We start from the raw sequence: 18,201 nt of genomic DNA, 5'->3' as shown, positions 1-18,201 counted from the left end.
GATTAAAAATACATAAAAACAAACACACACACACACACAAAAAAAAAAAAAAAAAAAAAAACTTTTTAAGTATTATAAAGGAAAAGAAAAAAAAGGAAACTGCATTTGGAATTAACTGGAACAAGGGCAGGCTTCAGAAAAGTAGGCCACAACAGCTACTAAAGTGAGAGCAGACCACAGTCCTCCAGTATTAAGACAACACAACAGCACCAATCTTCACATTGTCTAATGCTCTTGTAAACCTCAACTCACTTCATGCACGCACAGATGTCCTGCATTCATGCTGCAATCCCTTCAAGGGGATTAGAAAATGAGAACTAAGCAGAGGATTAAAATTAGAAGGTCAGTGCATAAGAATTCTCACAAAGATGGCAACTGAGACAACGCATCAAAAAGGAGACATGAAATGGGCAATAAAGAGCAGTATGCATTCTGTACGAAAGTGATCAGCTGTTCTAATTATCAAAGCTAAGTAGACAGTTTCAGAGATTAAGATATGCTTTTTCTCTGCTAAACGTGCTTAAACATTCAGGGGCCCTTCATGTTCCTAAATCACGCTTAAAGTAACACATTTTCATAGATTTCTCCCAATACAGACTCCTAACATCATACCTTCTCATCACTGTCATTTTTAAATCAATCTGAATGAGATGCCCTCCTTCTTGGTTAAGATACAGTACTGCAGTTCTATGGATACACAAGAAATACTCTCTGAAAATAAGCAAGCATGCTTCATGCAATAAGGGGCGCAAATGCTAAGGGTTATTTAAAAATCTAACTAATGCTCAATATTATAGTCCACTTATCGTGGGAAAACAAAAATATCAAGCAATATCTCATAAGGTCCCAATAGACCCATGAAAGCTTATTGTTCCTGCAAACTTCTGGCTTGGCAAGGCATTTTAAATATGTTACTATAAACATATGCCAACTACATCAACATACCTCTTCAACTCTTAAAGGTATGCGGCCATATTGACCAAGAATAATCTACATTCTTCACAAATCTTAACAAGAAATCACAGCTTGGAGTAAAAAAAAAAAAAGTATTTACAATGAAGACAGCAACTCACACTCTACGGATGCTACTCCTGTACTACAGAGATCTGAAACCATTTCATCTTAAGCTGTTTAGAACAATGAAAGTAAGAGCCTGCCTCATTAATTCATCTAAACTAATATTTGATTAAGGATACAGAATATAATTTATAATTAAGGGTTCCCTTTTAATTTTAAACAGATAAGTCTTTGAACTCAGGGAAACTGCAAACTATGTAATACACATCTGCTGTAGAAAAAAGTATCCTATAGGACTGAGGAACACACTGTGCATGATCATGCATTTCAGTATTTCAACAGTACCTCTTTACTAAGGTCAAACTCAGCTTCAGTTTAAAAATAGATTGTTCTGAGGGCAGAGGAGATCTTACGCAGACACAAACACCATAGCAGGCCTTCTGGGTGTAGAAGATGCTATTATCTTTTGCTTGCTTGACAGTATACTTCCCATCATATGGCAAGACCACACTAGTCTCATTATAGTTGCCCTAGTTCTTGTAACATCAAAGTTACTGTTCTAAAAATGCCACTAATTTGTCCCTTAAAGCAAATATATGAAACAATACATAAGAAATTTGCCCAAGAGATACCTCTTTTGTTGCCTTAGGATATACACACAGGATATACTGAAATCGTAAACTGCATTATATCATGCATTTTGGATTTAAGTTAACTACAATTTTAAGCTTTTACCTCTTGTCTTAATTCATGTGAAGGGAAAGAGGAAGATCTGATGTGAAAAGTCTGAACAACAAGTCCTAACAGGAGTGGCTGAGGCTGAGGGTACTGGGATTGTTTAGTTTGGAGAAGAGGAGGCTCAGGGGAGACTTCATGGCTCTCCAGAACTACCTGAAAGGAGGTTGTGGCAAGAGTTGGGGGTCGGCCTCTTCTCCTGCATAACTAACACTGAGACAAGAGGGAATGGCCTCAAATTTTGGCAGGGGAAGTTCAGGCTGGATATTAGGAAAAAATTCTTCTCTGGAAGAGTGGTCAAAAGCTGGAATAGGCTGCCCAGGGAGGTGGTTGAGTCAGTGATCCTGGAGATGTTCAAGAAAATCTGGATGTTGTACTAAGGCACATAGTTTAGTGGGAAAATACTGGTAGTAGGTGGATGGTTTGACTAAGTGATCTTGGAGGTTTTTCCCAACCTTGGCGATTCTGTAATTCTATGACACCAAGCTGTGTGGTATAGTCACCATGCTGGAGGGAAAGGAAAGCATCCAGAGGGATTTGGACAGATCTGAGAGATGGGCCAAGCAAAAAACATAGAAGTACAAAAAGGCCAAGCAGAAATTCCTGCACACATGCTGTAGCAAGCCCAGACAGAATACAATCTTGGCAACAAATGCATAGAGCAGTCCACACAGATCACACAGAATCACAGAATGGCCCGGGCTGGAAGGGACCTCAAGCATCATGAATTTCCAATCCCCCTGCCATAGACAGGGCCACCAACCTCCCCATTTAATACTAGACCAGGCTGCCCAGGGCCCCATCCAACCTGGCCTTGAACACCTTCAGGGATGGGGCATCCACAATCTCTTTGGGCAACCTGTTCCTGCACCTCACCACTCTCATAGTAAAGACCTTCCCCCTGACATCCAACCTAAATTTCCCCTCCCTCAACTTAAAACCATTTCCCCTTGTCCTGCTGTTATCTACCCTTTCAAAGAGTTGACTTCCCTCCTGTTTGTTTAGGGTATTGAAAGGCTGCAATGAAATTACCCTGCAGCCTTCTTCTCTCCAGGCTGAACAAGCCCAGCTCCCTCAGCCTGTCCTCATAGGGGAGGTGCTCCAGTGCCCTGATCATCTTTGTGACACTCCTCTGGACCCTCTCCAACAGCTCTCTGTCTTTCTGGGGGCTCCAGACTTGGACACAGTACTCCAGATGGGGTCTCACAAGAGCAGAGTAGAGAGGGACAATCACGTCCCTCTCCAGATGGAGCCCAGGATACCATTTGCTTTCTGAGCTGCAAGAGCACACTGCTGGCTCATGTTAAGTTTTTCATCCACCAGGATCCCCAGGTCCTTCTCAGCAGGGCTGCTCTCAAGGACCGCTCCTTCCAGTCTGTGTGGATGCCTTGGATTCCTCTGATCCAAGTGCAAAACCTTGCATTTTGCCATGTTGAACCTCATCAGGTTCACCCAGGCCCATCTTTCAAGCCTGTTGAGGTCCCTCTGAATGGCATCCCTTCCTTCCATGATGTCAACCGCACCACTCAGCTTGGTGTTGTCAGCAAACTTGCTGAGGGTGCACTCCATTGCATCGTCAGTGTCATTGATAAAGATGTTAAAGAGCACCGGTCCCAAGACAGACCCCTGGGGGATGCTGCTTGCTACCAGCCTCCACCTGGACATAGAGTCATTGATGACCACCCTCTGTCTGCGACCTTTCAAACAACTTTTTATCCATCAAATCCACATCTCTCCAATCTGAAGATAAGGATGTGGTGGGGGACCATGTCAAAGGCCTTGCTCAAGTCCAGGTAAATGACATCAGTCGCCTTTCCCTTGTCCACCAATGCTGTCACTCCATCACGGAAGGCCACTGGATTGATTAAGCATGACCTTCCCCTGGTGAAGCCATGCTGGCTGTCTCAGATGACACGCCCATCCATCATGTGATCGAGCATGTCATCCAGGAGAATCAGTTCCAGGTTCTTCCCTGGTACAGAAGTGAGACTCACCGGCCTGTAGTTTCCCGGGTCCTCCTTGCTCCCCTTCTTGCAAATAGGAGTGACGTGACCCTTCCTCCAGTCATCTGGGACCTCACCTCACAGCCATGACTTTTCAAATATGATGGAGAGCGGCTCGGCAACCACCTCAGCCAGCTTCTTCAGAACCCTGGGATGCGCGCCATCCAGCCCCATAGACTTGTACACATTCAGTCTTATGAGGCTGTCTCAGACTTGCTCTGCCCTTTACAGTAGTGTGAGGTTTACTGCCTCAGTCCCCACCTAGAGGTTTAGGGATGCAGGGCTCAGGAACGTGAGAAATATTAGAATCCTGGCAGCCAGTGAAAACCGAGGCAAAGAACCCATTCAGTACCTCAGCCTTCTCTTCATCTGTTGAAGCCAGTTCTCCTTTTACATTTACCAAAGGAGGTACACTCATTTTGGCCTGTCTCTTCTGACCAATGTATCTGTAGAATGTCTTCCTATTGTTTTTCACATCTCTCGCCAAGTTCAGTTCTGCCTGTGCCCTGGCTTTCCTTGAGCTTACAGGTGGATGAAAAGCTTGACATGAGCCAGTAGTATGAGCTTCAGCCCAGAAAGCCAACAATATCTGCAGCAATAGAAACATGAGTAGCAAGGTGAGGGAGGTGATTCTCCCCCCCTTTACTCCTCTCTCATGGGACCTCACCTGGACTACTGCATTCAGCTTTGGGGCCCTCGGCACAAGAAGGACTTGGAGATATTGGAGCGAGGGGGCTGAGGATATCTCTTACGAAGAAAGGCTGAGGGAGCTGGAATTGTTCAGCATGGAGAAGAGAAGGTTCTGGGACACCTTACAGAGGCCTTAACAGTATTTAAACGGGACCTACAGAAAAAATGGGAAGAGACTCTTTATCAAGGATCGTAGTGGTAAGACAAGCAGTAATTGTTTTAAACTAAAAAAGGGCGGGTTTATATAGATATAGGAAAGAAATTCTTTACTCACAAGTTGATGAAGCACTGGAACAGACTGCCCAGAAAAGCTGGGGATGGTGACCCATCCCTGGAGGTTTTCCAGGTCAGTGTGGATGGGGCTTTGGACAGCCTGATCTAGTGGAAGGTGGTTTGAAACTGGATTATCTTTAAGGTTCCTTCCAACCCAAACCATTCTACGATAGAACTCAGAAGAATCACTATATGACTTGTGCTATAAAACATGCAAAAGTGCACGACTACGCTGACCAAGTTCTGTAATTGTAAGATTCTGTTTTAATCAAGAAATGCAGAAGCGAATGGCAGAAAAGCACTCTTTCGGCTAAATTCATTGCGCACTCTGCAAAATTGGATCATAAAATAAATTAAGTTGGAAGACAAATCTAAAATAAACTCTATTTTTAAATTTTTATTTTCTAGGTTTGAATACATTCCTCAGTTCTTAAAACCAGTTTGTCACCTGCACCCTCAACAATTTTCTTTTCCTAATTCACTGAAGCAGGCAAAAAAAAAAAACCCTAAAACTGTTTACATCTTAAATTTCTCCTGTATGGTTAACAAGCCACAGGTTATACTTAACTAGATAATTTTTTTTTTTTTAATCTCAACTTTGCCTTGCTATCAAAGTAAAACAGGAAAATGTTTTCAATATTGCAGAAATTTTCAATCATGAGGAATCATTCTGTTGAGAAACCAATTCTTTTTTCATTTTACATAAACTTTTCATTTATCAAGCCAAAGAAAATAGAGATTCAGTAGTCAATTATGTGTATTTTATGCATGGAACATGGTCTTCTGAACCATATCCTGCCTTATAATTAAAACAATTAAGCTTTCTATATAGGCTAATGGTTTATTTACATCCAGTAACTTAAACAGTTTAGTGTCTTCAGCTTCCAAATTTGTTCTTTAAAATTATGCTTTAATAACCAAAGTTTCTTTTAAAAAAGAAGTTACAAAGAAAAAGTTTCCATAAGAACTACTTACATGAATTTATAAACACCTGAGTCCTCCTGGAGCCATTTCAGTAACTTAAAATGTTACAATCTGCCTTACAGAGATGATACCTGAGCAACTGTTTTGTTGGATAAGATAAAAAAAAAACTCTGAACAACATAAAAATTCACTTCTTCATATTGCCAAGCTGCAAATTGTACACAAATTGCTATATTTCAATCAATGTTTTTCCCCAGTTAATCCATATTACGGATAAGGAAAAAAAAAAATGGAGTTTTCATATGCTACATTCTTACATTTCATAAAGATAGCCATAACAGAATTTAGCTACAGTACTAGGGAGAATATAAACTGAATGACTAAAGAGTAGCAGTCTATATCTATTCTGCTATATTGGCAGAAGAGGCAAGTCAAGTTCAAATCCATTTAAGTTCTATTTATGAGAGAAATGAAAAAGATTCTTGTAGATTTTCCCTGCATCGAATCATTAAATTACAGCCATGATGCTAAATTTTTCAGGTAACCCCTCTCTTTTCAACTGAACCGCTTCCATTTTTCTATCATATTAAATTGGTTGTCTTCATTTTAGGCAGCTTTTATCTTTTATTCCTGATATATTTCTCCCCTATTCACAGTCAAAATGTTGACCCTGTCTTATGAATGAATCCAGTCATACTTAACTGAAAATTTACCAAGTGAGCAAACAATTACTTGTGTACTATTCCGGGCTTCTCTTCTCACTTGGGAACTGTTCTCCAAACACATTTGCAGAGGAGTTTCTTTTACAATAGTACATTAAACATGACCCAGTGCCCAACTGTCTTCATGCAGACTGCTACCCACCACACCGATTGTTTTATTACAAGCATCTGCCTGCATCTGCTCACTGTTCCCGCTTTGTAGGATTTACAGTCTAGTTCTAAAACCTCTATGCAATCTTAACATTCCATGTACATTCAGCTATTGACACAAAAGACTTCTAAGTCAAGCCTGGGCCTTTTAGATCTTACTGTCTGAATAATATCATTGCCACATCTAGAAAGCAAGGTTTTTAGATGTCACTATTTTCCATTATTAAATAAAATAAGCATAAAGAATAATCTGGTAACTAATGGTTAACACTGACTTGCGACTTTGAAGGCTATAGGAATTGTCTCATATCTCAAAAGATGAATTTTTGAAATTCCACTGGATGTAGAAAAGCAGAATAATTCAGGCTCAAAGCACCCTCTGGGAAATATCCACTACAACCATCTGGCCCAAACAGACTCAATTTCAAAGGTAGCTTAGAGCGCTCATGTTTTGGCTAGTCAAGTTTTTATTATCTTCAATGATGAAGATTTCAAAGTCTTTCTGGCTAACGATTTACCTGTTATGATTGTGCTTTTTTTGGTCTTAGACTTTGTCAGAATTTTCCTTGCTAAAATCCTGACCACTACCTCTCATCCCTTTCCTGTGCACTTCTGAGAAGAGGTTGACTCCATTTCACTGCAATTAATAGATATACAGCTGACAACTGCAGTAAGATCCATTCTCTACAGATCAAATATATATGTATGTATTTTAAGTGAAATTTTGTTCAGCTGCACTTTCCAGGAGCAGCTGATTGCACATAAAAGACTAATGTTGCATTCATGAATGCAGCCTAATATAACTTCCCTAGAAAATACAGTGATGATAAGATTAATTATCATCTTAAACCTAATAATTTGGCATTCCCTTGTTTTTGCCTTTGCTAACAGGCTGAAAAAACAGAAAACAAGGCCAAGACTCAGTTTATTACATGTAAAAATATTCATGTCCTCAATATACTCAGCATAGGTCAAGACCTATGGTTTTTCTTCCAGCTACACCAATTACATTGGAAATAAATATTTTTGATGTGTAAGCGGAATCCACTTTGTCAGCATATGTACAGATTCCTAGAAGAAGCATTCTGCAGTTAATATTTATGGTTGCTCATAACACAACTGAATAAACTGGCTTAGGGGAAGTTATTACTAAAAGATATGAAGTCAGCTGTGGCAGTATTTAAACTATAATTTACCCAAGAACAAATATCATGAAATATCTTGTGTAATAAGTATCTGTACAGTATTTTCCAGATTGTACACAAAAGAAAAGCCACCTAGCTGCATGAAAGGCTGAAATGCACTTAGAATATTTGTATACTCAAAAACTATAGAAACAAATTCATTTGTTTAATAGCTTATATACAGAATTTCAATCCTTTTATATTCTCAAAGAAAAAAAAAGAGAAGTAGCTTAGTTGATTAAGAGAAATTACTGCATTCTAGTTTCGAACATTGCTAAATCACATTAATATCCTACGTACGTGACTTTGTTGAAACTTTTATCCTACCACAGATAACACCTTAGCAATGGAGTATGCAAGGCCCTACATTAAGGAATTGGGTATTTTTGAAAGAAGATGGTTTCATATGGAAAAGAAAGGAAAAGCTGATTTTCAGAGCTGTTCTACAAAAACATTTTTCCATTTCTCCCTGAGAACAGAACTTATTTAAAATAGAATTTGATGCTGCAGTATCAGTATGACCTAAAATATGTATTACATTTGAATCATTCCAGATCTGAGTAAAGCCATATGAAAGCTAAAATCTTAATCCAACCAGAAAGTTCTCTTAAACTGAATCTAGTATTTCATCAATTCATCACTCAGCATTTCACAGTTCAGTGGAACTTAAGTTTAAATACTTTGATGTATATCTCCTTCAGCAACCACAGATTAGCTTTCCCACAAGTTCTTGACTTTCAAGAAAAGGAAACTACTCCCAGTAAACTGCTGGTTTATTTGCAGTTTAACAGTCCTCTGAATTCTTAAGCTATCAACACAGCATACTAAAAAATCATCTGAAAATAATTGTCCATCAATACATATCATAATCAACAATAGACTTTTTTTGTGCCAGGACAACAATACAGATATCTATGACTTTTTTTTTTTTTTTTTTTTTTTTTTTTTTTACGAGACGTTTTATCCTAACAATTAAAGTTGTTCAGCTTGAATTTACTTAAGGAAGTCCCTAAATGAACAACCTATACAGACTGAGCACTGGAATGATCAGCTAGCTGCTGAAATAATCATATTTCCTGCCGCTTTCAGCAATGAGAGTATGTAGAATATTTCAATGACTTGTACAACCTTTCCAGCTCTACTTACCTACAAGCAATGTCAGTCATAAGTAACCAGAAATTATTTCTCAGCTGTTGGAAATGTACTGAGAAAAAAATACATAAAATATTTTCCTCTCAAAGTTGTCAAATTTGCTTAAGGTTAAAGGAAATTTTAAAAAGCTTAGGAAAAAAGTATATTTCCTTTCTGTGCACACTACACAAAAGGCATATCATCAGATTCTGCTCAAACTATAGCAAGTTCCTAGCTTCTAAATTATAAATATTTCAAAATGTAAAAGTGACATTTTTGTAAGCCGTGGCAGCTTTCAAGCTTCTTTAGCTCAACACGACCTTAGCAGGGCAGTCAGCCATCACACTGTAAGTCAGACAGTTAAAGGACCAGAGAGTTTTCCAACCAATCAAATAATGGCTGTAATTTCAGTAATATTTCAAGCAGCTGTCCATTTAGTCCCAATATCTTCAAAATACCACTGACTGTTCATGCTCAAGAACAGTTGGAAATCTACTCTATATTGTTTCCTTTTCCATTGAATACAGGCAGGTAAAAATGACTTCATTTGTCAGAATGGTGAGTAGTTGTTTTTATTCTCTTTTCACATCCTCATATGCCTGAACACTAAAAAGCAAAGTAAAAATAAATGAATCAATCAAATGAATGAATAAATAAACCAACTTGAGTTTGAGTTTGCAAATTACTGTTAACAGTCCTCCTTCAGGAGAACATATGTCCTCCTTATCTACTAATTAGCTGTTAACACTTTATCTGATCATCATGCAATTTAAAGATCACAAGAGAACCAGTTTTCTTCCCATCTTTTTTGCTTTCCAAAGAATTACATATATATATATATATATATACACACACATATAAGTATATATATATATATATATACTGATGAAACTTCAAGCGTACCTTGATTTACTGCTCACATCCCACTCTGTTTGAGGATTATGTAACTGCAGATCTCATGTTGAGCCAAGGAAGCAAAACACTTGAAGTAAGGAAAGATCCCATGCATAACACCTTTAGTGCTCATGCTACTGAGGCTTTTAAGGTAACAATTTCCTTCCATTTCACAAAAATGTGTCTTAGTGAAAGCTTATGTTACTTGTCTCATAAATACAATTAAAAAAAAACTGCAAAAAAGCACAGAAATAGTGATTTACGTTTTTCCATCTCAGGCACTATCACAGCAATACAAAGAATCACAGAATACCCCAAGCTAGAAGGAACCTACAAGGATAATCAAGTCCAACGCCTGGCTCCATACATGAGCACCCAAAAAAATCAAACCTGCATATGAGAGCATCGCAGTGCTGTCCAAATGCTTCTAGAACTCCAGCAGGCCTGAAGCCATAACCACTTCCTTGGAGAACCCATTCCAGTGAATAAAGAACTGATGAAACTTTCTCACTAGCAGTCATTAAGATTAAACTATTTTCTAACTAATAGGAATTAACATTTTATACAGAATTTTTGACAACCACACTTGTTCATAAATTTATTCAAGTTATGCTAACTAAGATTAAAAAGCTGATCCAGGTAGTGGTCACTGGTTATTAAATCTCAACATTTGCTGTTAGAGTAGATATTACTGATCTTATGCTAAGGTTCTAGCCCCACTTGTATCTTGTCAAATACTTGATGTAGACTTGATAATATTATTTGACATGTGCTGCCAGGATAGAATGACAACTTATTCTTTTTTCATTAGCATTTTGCCACATACTGTTTTCTGCATGAATAAGACTAAATATTTGCTTTAGTCCAATCAGCTTAACTCAGTATTCAATGTAGTGGTTTTAGTAACCTGCAGTATAGGATTCTAATGGATACACTAATCAATATTCAACAAGCAATTATATTTTTCTTCATTCAACAGCAAGGTACTACCACTGAGCTAATAAAACCAAAGTCAGTCAGAATATGAAGTTCTCACTGGCACTACCTATAATACACAATTCTTCCCTATCAACTAACATTTATTTCACAAATAGACCAGATCACCTGACTGACTTCCAGATCATTAACTTTTTAGAAAAGAGATCTTTCTTTTTAATTATTATAGTTGCAAAATGGCCAGTAAGAAATTCCTAAGTACTTCCATCCATATCTTGCTATTTAGTGCAAAGAATGCACCCAAACTCTCTATTGCCATGACTCCTACAACCAGTTCTTGTAAACCTATTACTTATATACATAGACTTTAAATTAAATAATCACAGATGTAACTACAATAACTTATTTTCTCCACAACTGTTTGGTTTCCACAGCACCACAATAATTGCTTACCTAAACCCATCCTAAGCACAGCATGTTATCCAAAAATATTAATTTTAAAATTGATTTTACATTATAAATACAAGATAAAACAAGTCTTCCTTTCATCAACAGTATTAACACATTCATATCTAATATGATTCTCAGTCTCAGAACAGATTGTAACACAGATAATAACAGTAAAACTACATATTTGATTTTTATCAGGAAAAGACGAGGTTTTTTTTTCTTCTAGCTGAAGGGATAGAATAGGAAAAGATTTTCAGAGGTCACTGAGGCCCAGCAAGTAAAGTGATTATTTAGCTTCTATGTCAGCACAACCTCTTTTGCAGTGTCCTGCCTGCAAGAAGATAGATGACTTGTTATAGGGACCTAAGTACAAACAAAAATAGAACAGAAATTGGAAGACTTAAGAAGGTCAAGCAGAGGTGTTCTTAAAAGATAGTTCAATATTTTAGTCAGAAGGAAGCTTTCTTAAAATTAATGCAAGAACCAGTAAATATCCACTTGTGCTATATCCGTCAGAATGTTATATGAAGTTCTTTTATAATTACAGCTACTGATTCAAATTCAAGGCAGTTCCATCAATACATACATTCTCACTGATTTTTATTTTACTAGGCTAGTCTTACTAGTGAAATTACAATTAGCTAGGACTTACAGTATGAATTGATTTTACACCCTTTGAGAACCCCTTTGCTTCTATCATCTGAACAGGTCCACATTCCTTCAGGAGGCAGATTCTTTCCATTCAAACAAGTCTGAATAAACTTGTAGAATGATCCCATAAAATAATCATGGTAAGCCATGGTAACTACATTCTCCAGTTTCCATTTCTGAACAGATATCAGTGAGAATACAACAGCAGAGACAATTTCCATGTAGTACTTTGATTCTTCCTCTAGAATGTTGATATGCACTGGATTTTTCAAAGTACAAACACACATATAATCTGACACAAAAAATATTTAGTAATTATCAAAAGTAAGGGAGTTTACCAAAAAGCATGCAAGTAATCTTATAGTCAGTGGAAGCAGTTACAGAAGCTACTCCATATTCTTCATCACAATAGGAGATAGGAATTGAGATTAATTTTTCTAAAACACTAAAAATTTTTCCACATCAAACTTTGATTTTATATTTAAAGCAATTGCATTTCTGAGAATTTACAAGAAACTGATAAAATATACATTTATTTCCTTTTTATTACAGCTGTCCCTAATAATATGCTTTTTAAATACACTGTCTGTTTCTAGTTCATTGTTATAGTTCAAAACTTTAGAAGCATTTTAAAAGCACTCAAAAACATTTTAGCACGCAGAACGCAGTGAACAAAGTGTGGTCCTCAAACTTTTTTGGATTACATTACCTTGGTTTTTTTAACATATGAACACACTTTTTATATCGGAAATGGACAGATACCTGGCAACCTATCAAGCAAGCATGTTTCTGCTCTAAGTCACACCTTGTAATAAGTAGAGAAGTAGTATAGTTTCCAAAGTTTAAAATTACTGTCTGCTAATACTTGCAGCTTTGAAATTTCATCGAAGTCCTTTCTGTACTGCAATCATTGAACATACTTCTTTGTTAAGAACCTATTAACCAAATCCAAGCTTTCACTTAAGGAAAAAAAAAAAAAAAATTTAAATCTGTGAGTTAATATTGTTGTGTCTATTTCAAAAGCTTACTGCTTACTTAATCTTTTTTTTTTTTTTTTTTAAATATGCAGCACTAATTTTGCAGTCTTCTACATGTTGCAAGAACTTCTTTCTACATTAACCTGGGAATTTTGGAATAAAGAGAAGATGATTTTACACTCAAGATACAAGGTTTTCAGTAGCAACAAGTAAAAAGAATTGCAGAGCTACAAATCCTTCTATGGCAGCATCTTTTTTCAACGTCTGCCTTTGTAAACTGGAGAAATCAAACTGTCTGTAGGTTAGTTGGAAAAAACATCCATTAATATACAATAAAAGAATATGATCGCCATTAGCATTAGAACTATAGTTGCAGCACACGTGCTCAGGACCTACCTGAGCAGCCCACATTGTGATGCAGACTGATACAACTACAATCCAGTTGGCACTCATTTTCAGGACTAAGACAGATGCAAACCTGTAACTCGCTCTCCTATATCTGATGAAGTTCAACATATCTGTTGGGATCTACCTCAGCATAGCTATTACAAAAAAAAAAAAAAGCTTATTTCACCACAAAAGCTACTGAAAGATCAAGGTCTGTCTGGCAAAGATATGCATTAAACTTTTAAAGATAAACCCATGTGCCATGTGACCTCCAATCAAGATCTGAAAGCAAGTAAACAAATTGTCAAAACAAAGACAATAACACACTTTTAACTCTCGGTAACATACTAACATTAAGCATTAAAGCAAGTGATTAAATTAAAGATGATGACACTCATTTTCCTCAGTTTTGAATCAGTTTAAAATTCTGAATTCAAAATTACATAACACTGAGGTCTCTTACTTCCAGTATCAACAAGCATGATTCAAGCTAAAAATGTTAACATAGAACAGCTTCTAAAAAGTTGGGATGGGATACAGACATTTATAAAATATTAAACTGTAAGTACATAAATCATGCTTTTCAACCAACTTGTTCTGTCCATTGGTTTTATCTGACTCTGATTTTATACTTTTAAGGACTAAATGCCATTCTAACCATTGTATCTAAAACCAGCTACATGCACACGCATGCACACAATGTCATTTCACACCTATGGTTGTGAAGCACAGTTACAGCTACATCACGTCAGCTGAGATGCAAAGTCAGGGATATGACTTTGATACATGATACATTTCCATAAAGATGTAGTCATAATTTAACTCCTAAGATAGGAGTAAGATACTTGGGGACAGAATGCTCACTTGTAATTCACATCAGCAAATATCTGAAATACAGATGTTTATCTTGATTAGACAATGGAGGAAATACTTCTGGATTTCCAATCATTATTACAACCATAATCACAGACTGACTGACGCTCTTCCTTGGGTAATCCGAAGCCACCAAGATTAACTCATCTCTTTGCAAAGGTTTGGCCAACTACTAACACTGGACTTCACCGGGTTGGGATCTCAATAGTCTGTTTTAAAAATATTCTGCTATAAAAATAGCATCCACTCAAAATGACACATTATTCCCGACAGTATGAAGAACAACTTAGATAGACCTGGTCAAGCTGTCAGCATGGAAATTCAACCTCAGCTCTTGTCCTGTAAAAGACCATCCTACCACAACATCTTTCAAAGAAAAGACATGATAAATTACAAGCAGTCAAGTAGGTTTACATATCCATCTGCTTATTTCCATCACACCACCACCTTCTCATCCGAATTTCTGACAGGAGCAAAAAAAGCAGCATCATATCACTGTAAAATTTGACTTCCCTCTTCCTGTCTTGCCAAGATCTGCCAAATCCACTATATGAGGATCACTAAGTAAAACTCTTGAGCATTCACAGTGTACCTGTTCAGCACAGTGCTTCTGAAATCACAAGTAAACAATCCAAATAAAATGGGTAAAAATATTAACATATTTAACGTTTTAGCTTAATATATTTAAAACTTGTTAATAAAAGCCTTACAGAATTCAAACATGGATAAACAAACACATCCAGATACTTCATCCTCCAAAGACAAAGAATCACAGAATAGCTTGACAGAGACCTTAAGGATCATCCACTTCCAACCCCCTTGCTATGGGCAGGGCTGCCACCCAACCTACCAGGCTGCCCATATGACCTTGAACACCTCCAAGGCAGAAGGCATCCACAGCTTCTCTGGGCAACCTGTGCCAGTGCCTCACCACCCTGTGAGGAAAGAGCTTTTTCCTTATATGTAATCTGAATTTTCCCTTTTTAAGTTTAAAGCTGTTACCCTTTGTCCTGCCATTACAATTTCTGCTAAAGAGTCCTTCTCCAGCTTCCCTGTAGGCCCCGTTTTAGGCACGGGAAGAAGTCTTTGAAACACAGTGCAAACCTGTAAATTACAATAAGTTTTAAAATCAACTAGCAGACCAAAGCTGTCTAACAAACCTATATTAAGTATTCTAAAAGTTGTTACTGAGATATAAAGTACCCTTTCGGAAAAAATATTCAATATAGTAGTTTTTGCATTATTTAACTTCTTTTGTATTGTTCTTAAAGTGTTTTATGAATTCCATAGTTCAATTATTCAGGATACTTCATAAATTATTAAGACAAACTTAAGTACAACACACAAATAACAATGCAACTTCTTCCACATGGGTGTACATGAGCTCCACCAACAGTAGGCGAGCCTTTCAAAACATTGAAAAAGGAGAAAAGAAAAACCAACACAGTATCTAAAATAATGCTCATTGTGTCTGAACACAGAGAAAGCAATCAATGCAGCTGGTTTGGATGGTACCACAAACCTTCAAGAAGCACAAGCATGAAACTCTTCATTCTGTTTTCTGATCAAACAACAAAATGATCTCTATTCAGTCAATTAATTAACCAGGTATATCCACTGTATTTAAAAGTTACTAGAGCATGATTTGGGCAGGGGAGCACACAAATATACAAATCAAATTTTACAAGCAGTCACTGACTTCAAACTGGAGTTCCTTTGCAGTAGGTGCTGAAAGTAAGAATTTGTTTGTTTTTAATTTGTAGCTAGATTATTTAAGAGAATCTTACATGCCATGCAATAAGAAAGAATATAAAATAAACATTAAGGTTTCTTAAAAATAAAAAGAACTCACTACATGAGCTCTTGCTTTAAGAATTAACTGTAAAACTATTACATGAATTACCAGTACAGTGAAGAGGTAGAAGAAAAAAAAAAATAGACAATTAGAATAGATATCTAGCAAAAAGGAAGTCAGATAATATAGCTTTCAAAGGCAATCATTTAGCTGTATACTACATAGTGTGCATTACAAAATTCAAAACTTTAAGCTTAAATGATTCAAGTATGCACTACAAATATTATACCACTGTGTTAGTTATTCACACTTTGACACTCCATTTCTGTCTTACATTAAGGCTGAAATGGACTCTCTGTCCTGTTAGCCTTGCATATTTTCAACAGTGAAACACTGCCACCTTTTGGCTTGATACACAGACCTCCCCCTTACAATTTTGTTTTTGTTTGGGTTTTTTTTGCTACATTTGTCCTTTATGAAGAAGGTTAAATTATCATGACCTTTTTTAAAAAATTTGGTTCAGTAGCAAGATTTCTCCAGGGGAAAAAACAAAACAAAACAAAATACTTAATGTTAATTGGTAAGAAAACACTATTTTTCTCACAAGTATGATCACACTGCCAAACAACCTAAAAAATATACTCCGTTTAGCCATATCTTTTCTCGATTTTTTCCCTAGCATGACAGTTCTTTTTTCTTAGCAGTTTCTGCATTCAGATCACCTGTATCACACAGTATTTTAAACTGCACTCCTTTTGAGTAAAAAATTATTTTAAGTAATGCATTCTTTGACCATCTCCTGACTTTTGCAAAATCATTATAGGAATAACAACATGTTATTCAAGAAGGATGGGTTCCTTGCTCATACATATACCTACGGTATGTCAGAGATAAAATATTAAATACAAATTGTTCAATATTTATATGAAAATGTATTGAAATGTATGCAGGATTACTTACACCAATGACACAATGTCCCCACGTTGCACATCATAATTTCGAATGCTCCAATGGTTCAAGAGCACTACATCAGATGCTTGTCTTCCCCCAGGATTCAAGGAAGGCTTAGAAGGAGGAAAAGAACAGCTTTAGGTCAGCAATGCCTGTATGAACTTTACGTCTAATTCACATTCTATCAAAGGGTTAAATCCTGAAGCTATAAAAATTAGTAAAAATATGCCCAATTACTTTAAAAGGATCAAGAACGTGTTTTATTATAGTAAATACATTTCTTTACTAAATGCTATATTGAATGTCATAAACTTATGGCAAACAGTAGTCCACATCTTTCAATGTATTGCTGCATGCAAATTAAATTACACAGGACGTATATTCATGACACACTTCATGAAAAGTAGTGTTTGCCTTCACTGTCTGTGATTTAAAAGATTACAAACAAAGGAAAACTAAGAACACAAACTCCCAAGAAACAGAAACTTTCTGTAGGCATATTAATGCTCAGACTAGCAAAATGCACCAAAAAATGAAATACGTAGTTGTAGCAACATTAATCTCCGGGCTCTTTGCAAAGGAAACAAAAAATACCTACAGCATACACTGACACTGCTAGTAAATGTGGGCCTTCCATAACAGAATCGAGAGAAGCATGAACTTCCACACAAACATATAAAGAAGTACAACTACTGAACAAAAACCAACTGAATAAGTAGTTAGTAATTAGCACAGAGTATTAGAAGATATTCAGAGCCATTAAAAAATATTTTGTGTGCTGCAGTATAACATCATTGTAATTGCTTAACTCCGGTTCTGAGTTAACTCATCAAAAACTGTAGAGAAAGGAAGTAGCCATACTGTCTTCATCAATTCTGAAGGGATTATTTCAAGTGTTCCTACTACTAGACAGAAAGCATAGATATCCAGACTAGTTTTGTTGGCAACATATATCTCAATCAGATTTTTCAGACATTTCAAATAAAATCATGGTACACACTGGCCAGACAATGATCTCTAAATTAGACTCCACAATTAGATGAAATATTTAATAAGGTACATTACAATCCCGTGTACCACCAAATCTGATAAGAATACTGCAACTACACATCCTCTCATTCACTGACAGGAAACTAACAATGTTTGCCAAAATTGCATTTTTTGAAAATGAGGTTTTCAATGTTCACCTTACAGTATAAAATGTTCCTCTACCTTTGCCACCAGGCACTGACTTCTGAGATTCCCAGATTGACTGTATTTTCAATGAGCAAACCAACCAGGGTACAGAACTGAAATTAACTTATGTCAACATATTTAATTACACAGTGTTGAATAAAACTGTGCTTCCAAACCAAGATGGATACTTAGCATTTTTTAATTAATTTTTAAGCTATTCAAAAGTGCTGATTTCTCTTTCTACCAACAGTTTCTGTTTTCTATTTTCCTTTTTCTTTCTTT

General features: G+C 36.5%; 1 protein-coding gene across 2 annotated transcripts in view; it reads right to left on the bottom strand.

The window, feature by feature from the left end:
• IMMP2L (inner mitochondrial membrane peptidase subunit 2) overlaps positions 1-18,201 on the bottom strand; it is a 447,967-nt gene that overhangs the window by 410,450 nt on the left and 19,316 nt on the right. For both annotated transcript variants that reach the window (XM_042872917.1, XM_042872918.1), the window contains exon 3: positions 16,753-16,856. In XM_042872917.1, the coding sequence (XP_042728851.1) occupies positions 16,753-16,856 (104 nt within the window). The remainder of the gene's footprint in view (positions 1-16,752; positions 16,857-18,201) is intronic.

Source organism: Lagopus leucura, unplaced genomic scaffold (genome assembly GCF_019238085.1).
Source record: "Lagopus leucura isolate 7727_CA_CO unplaced genomic scaffold, USGS_WTPT01 Super-Scaffold_100008, whole genome shotgun sequence".
NCBI classification, from domain to species: domain Eukaryota; kingdom Metazoa; phylum Chordata; class Aves; order Galliformes; family Phasianidae; genus Lagopus; species Lagopus leucura.
Note: the sequence above shows the minus strand (reverse complement) of the source record. Positions and strands in the feature narration are given on the sequence as shown.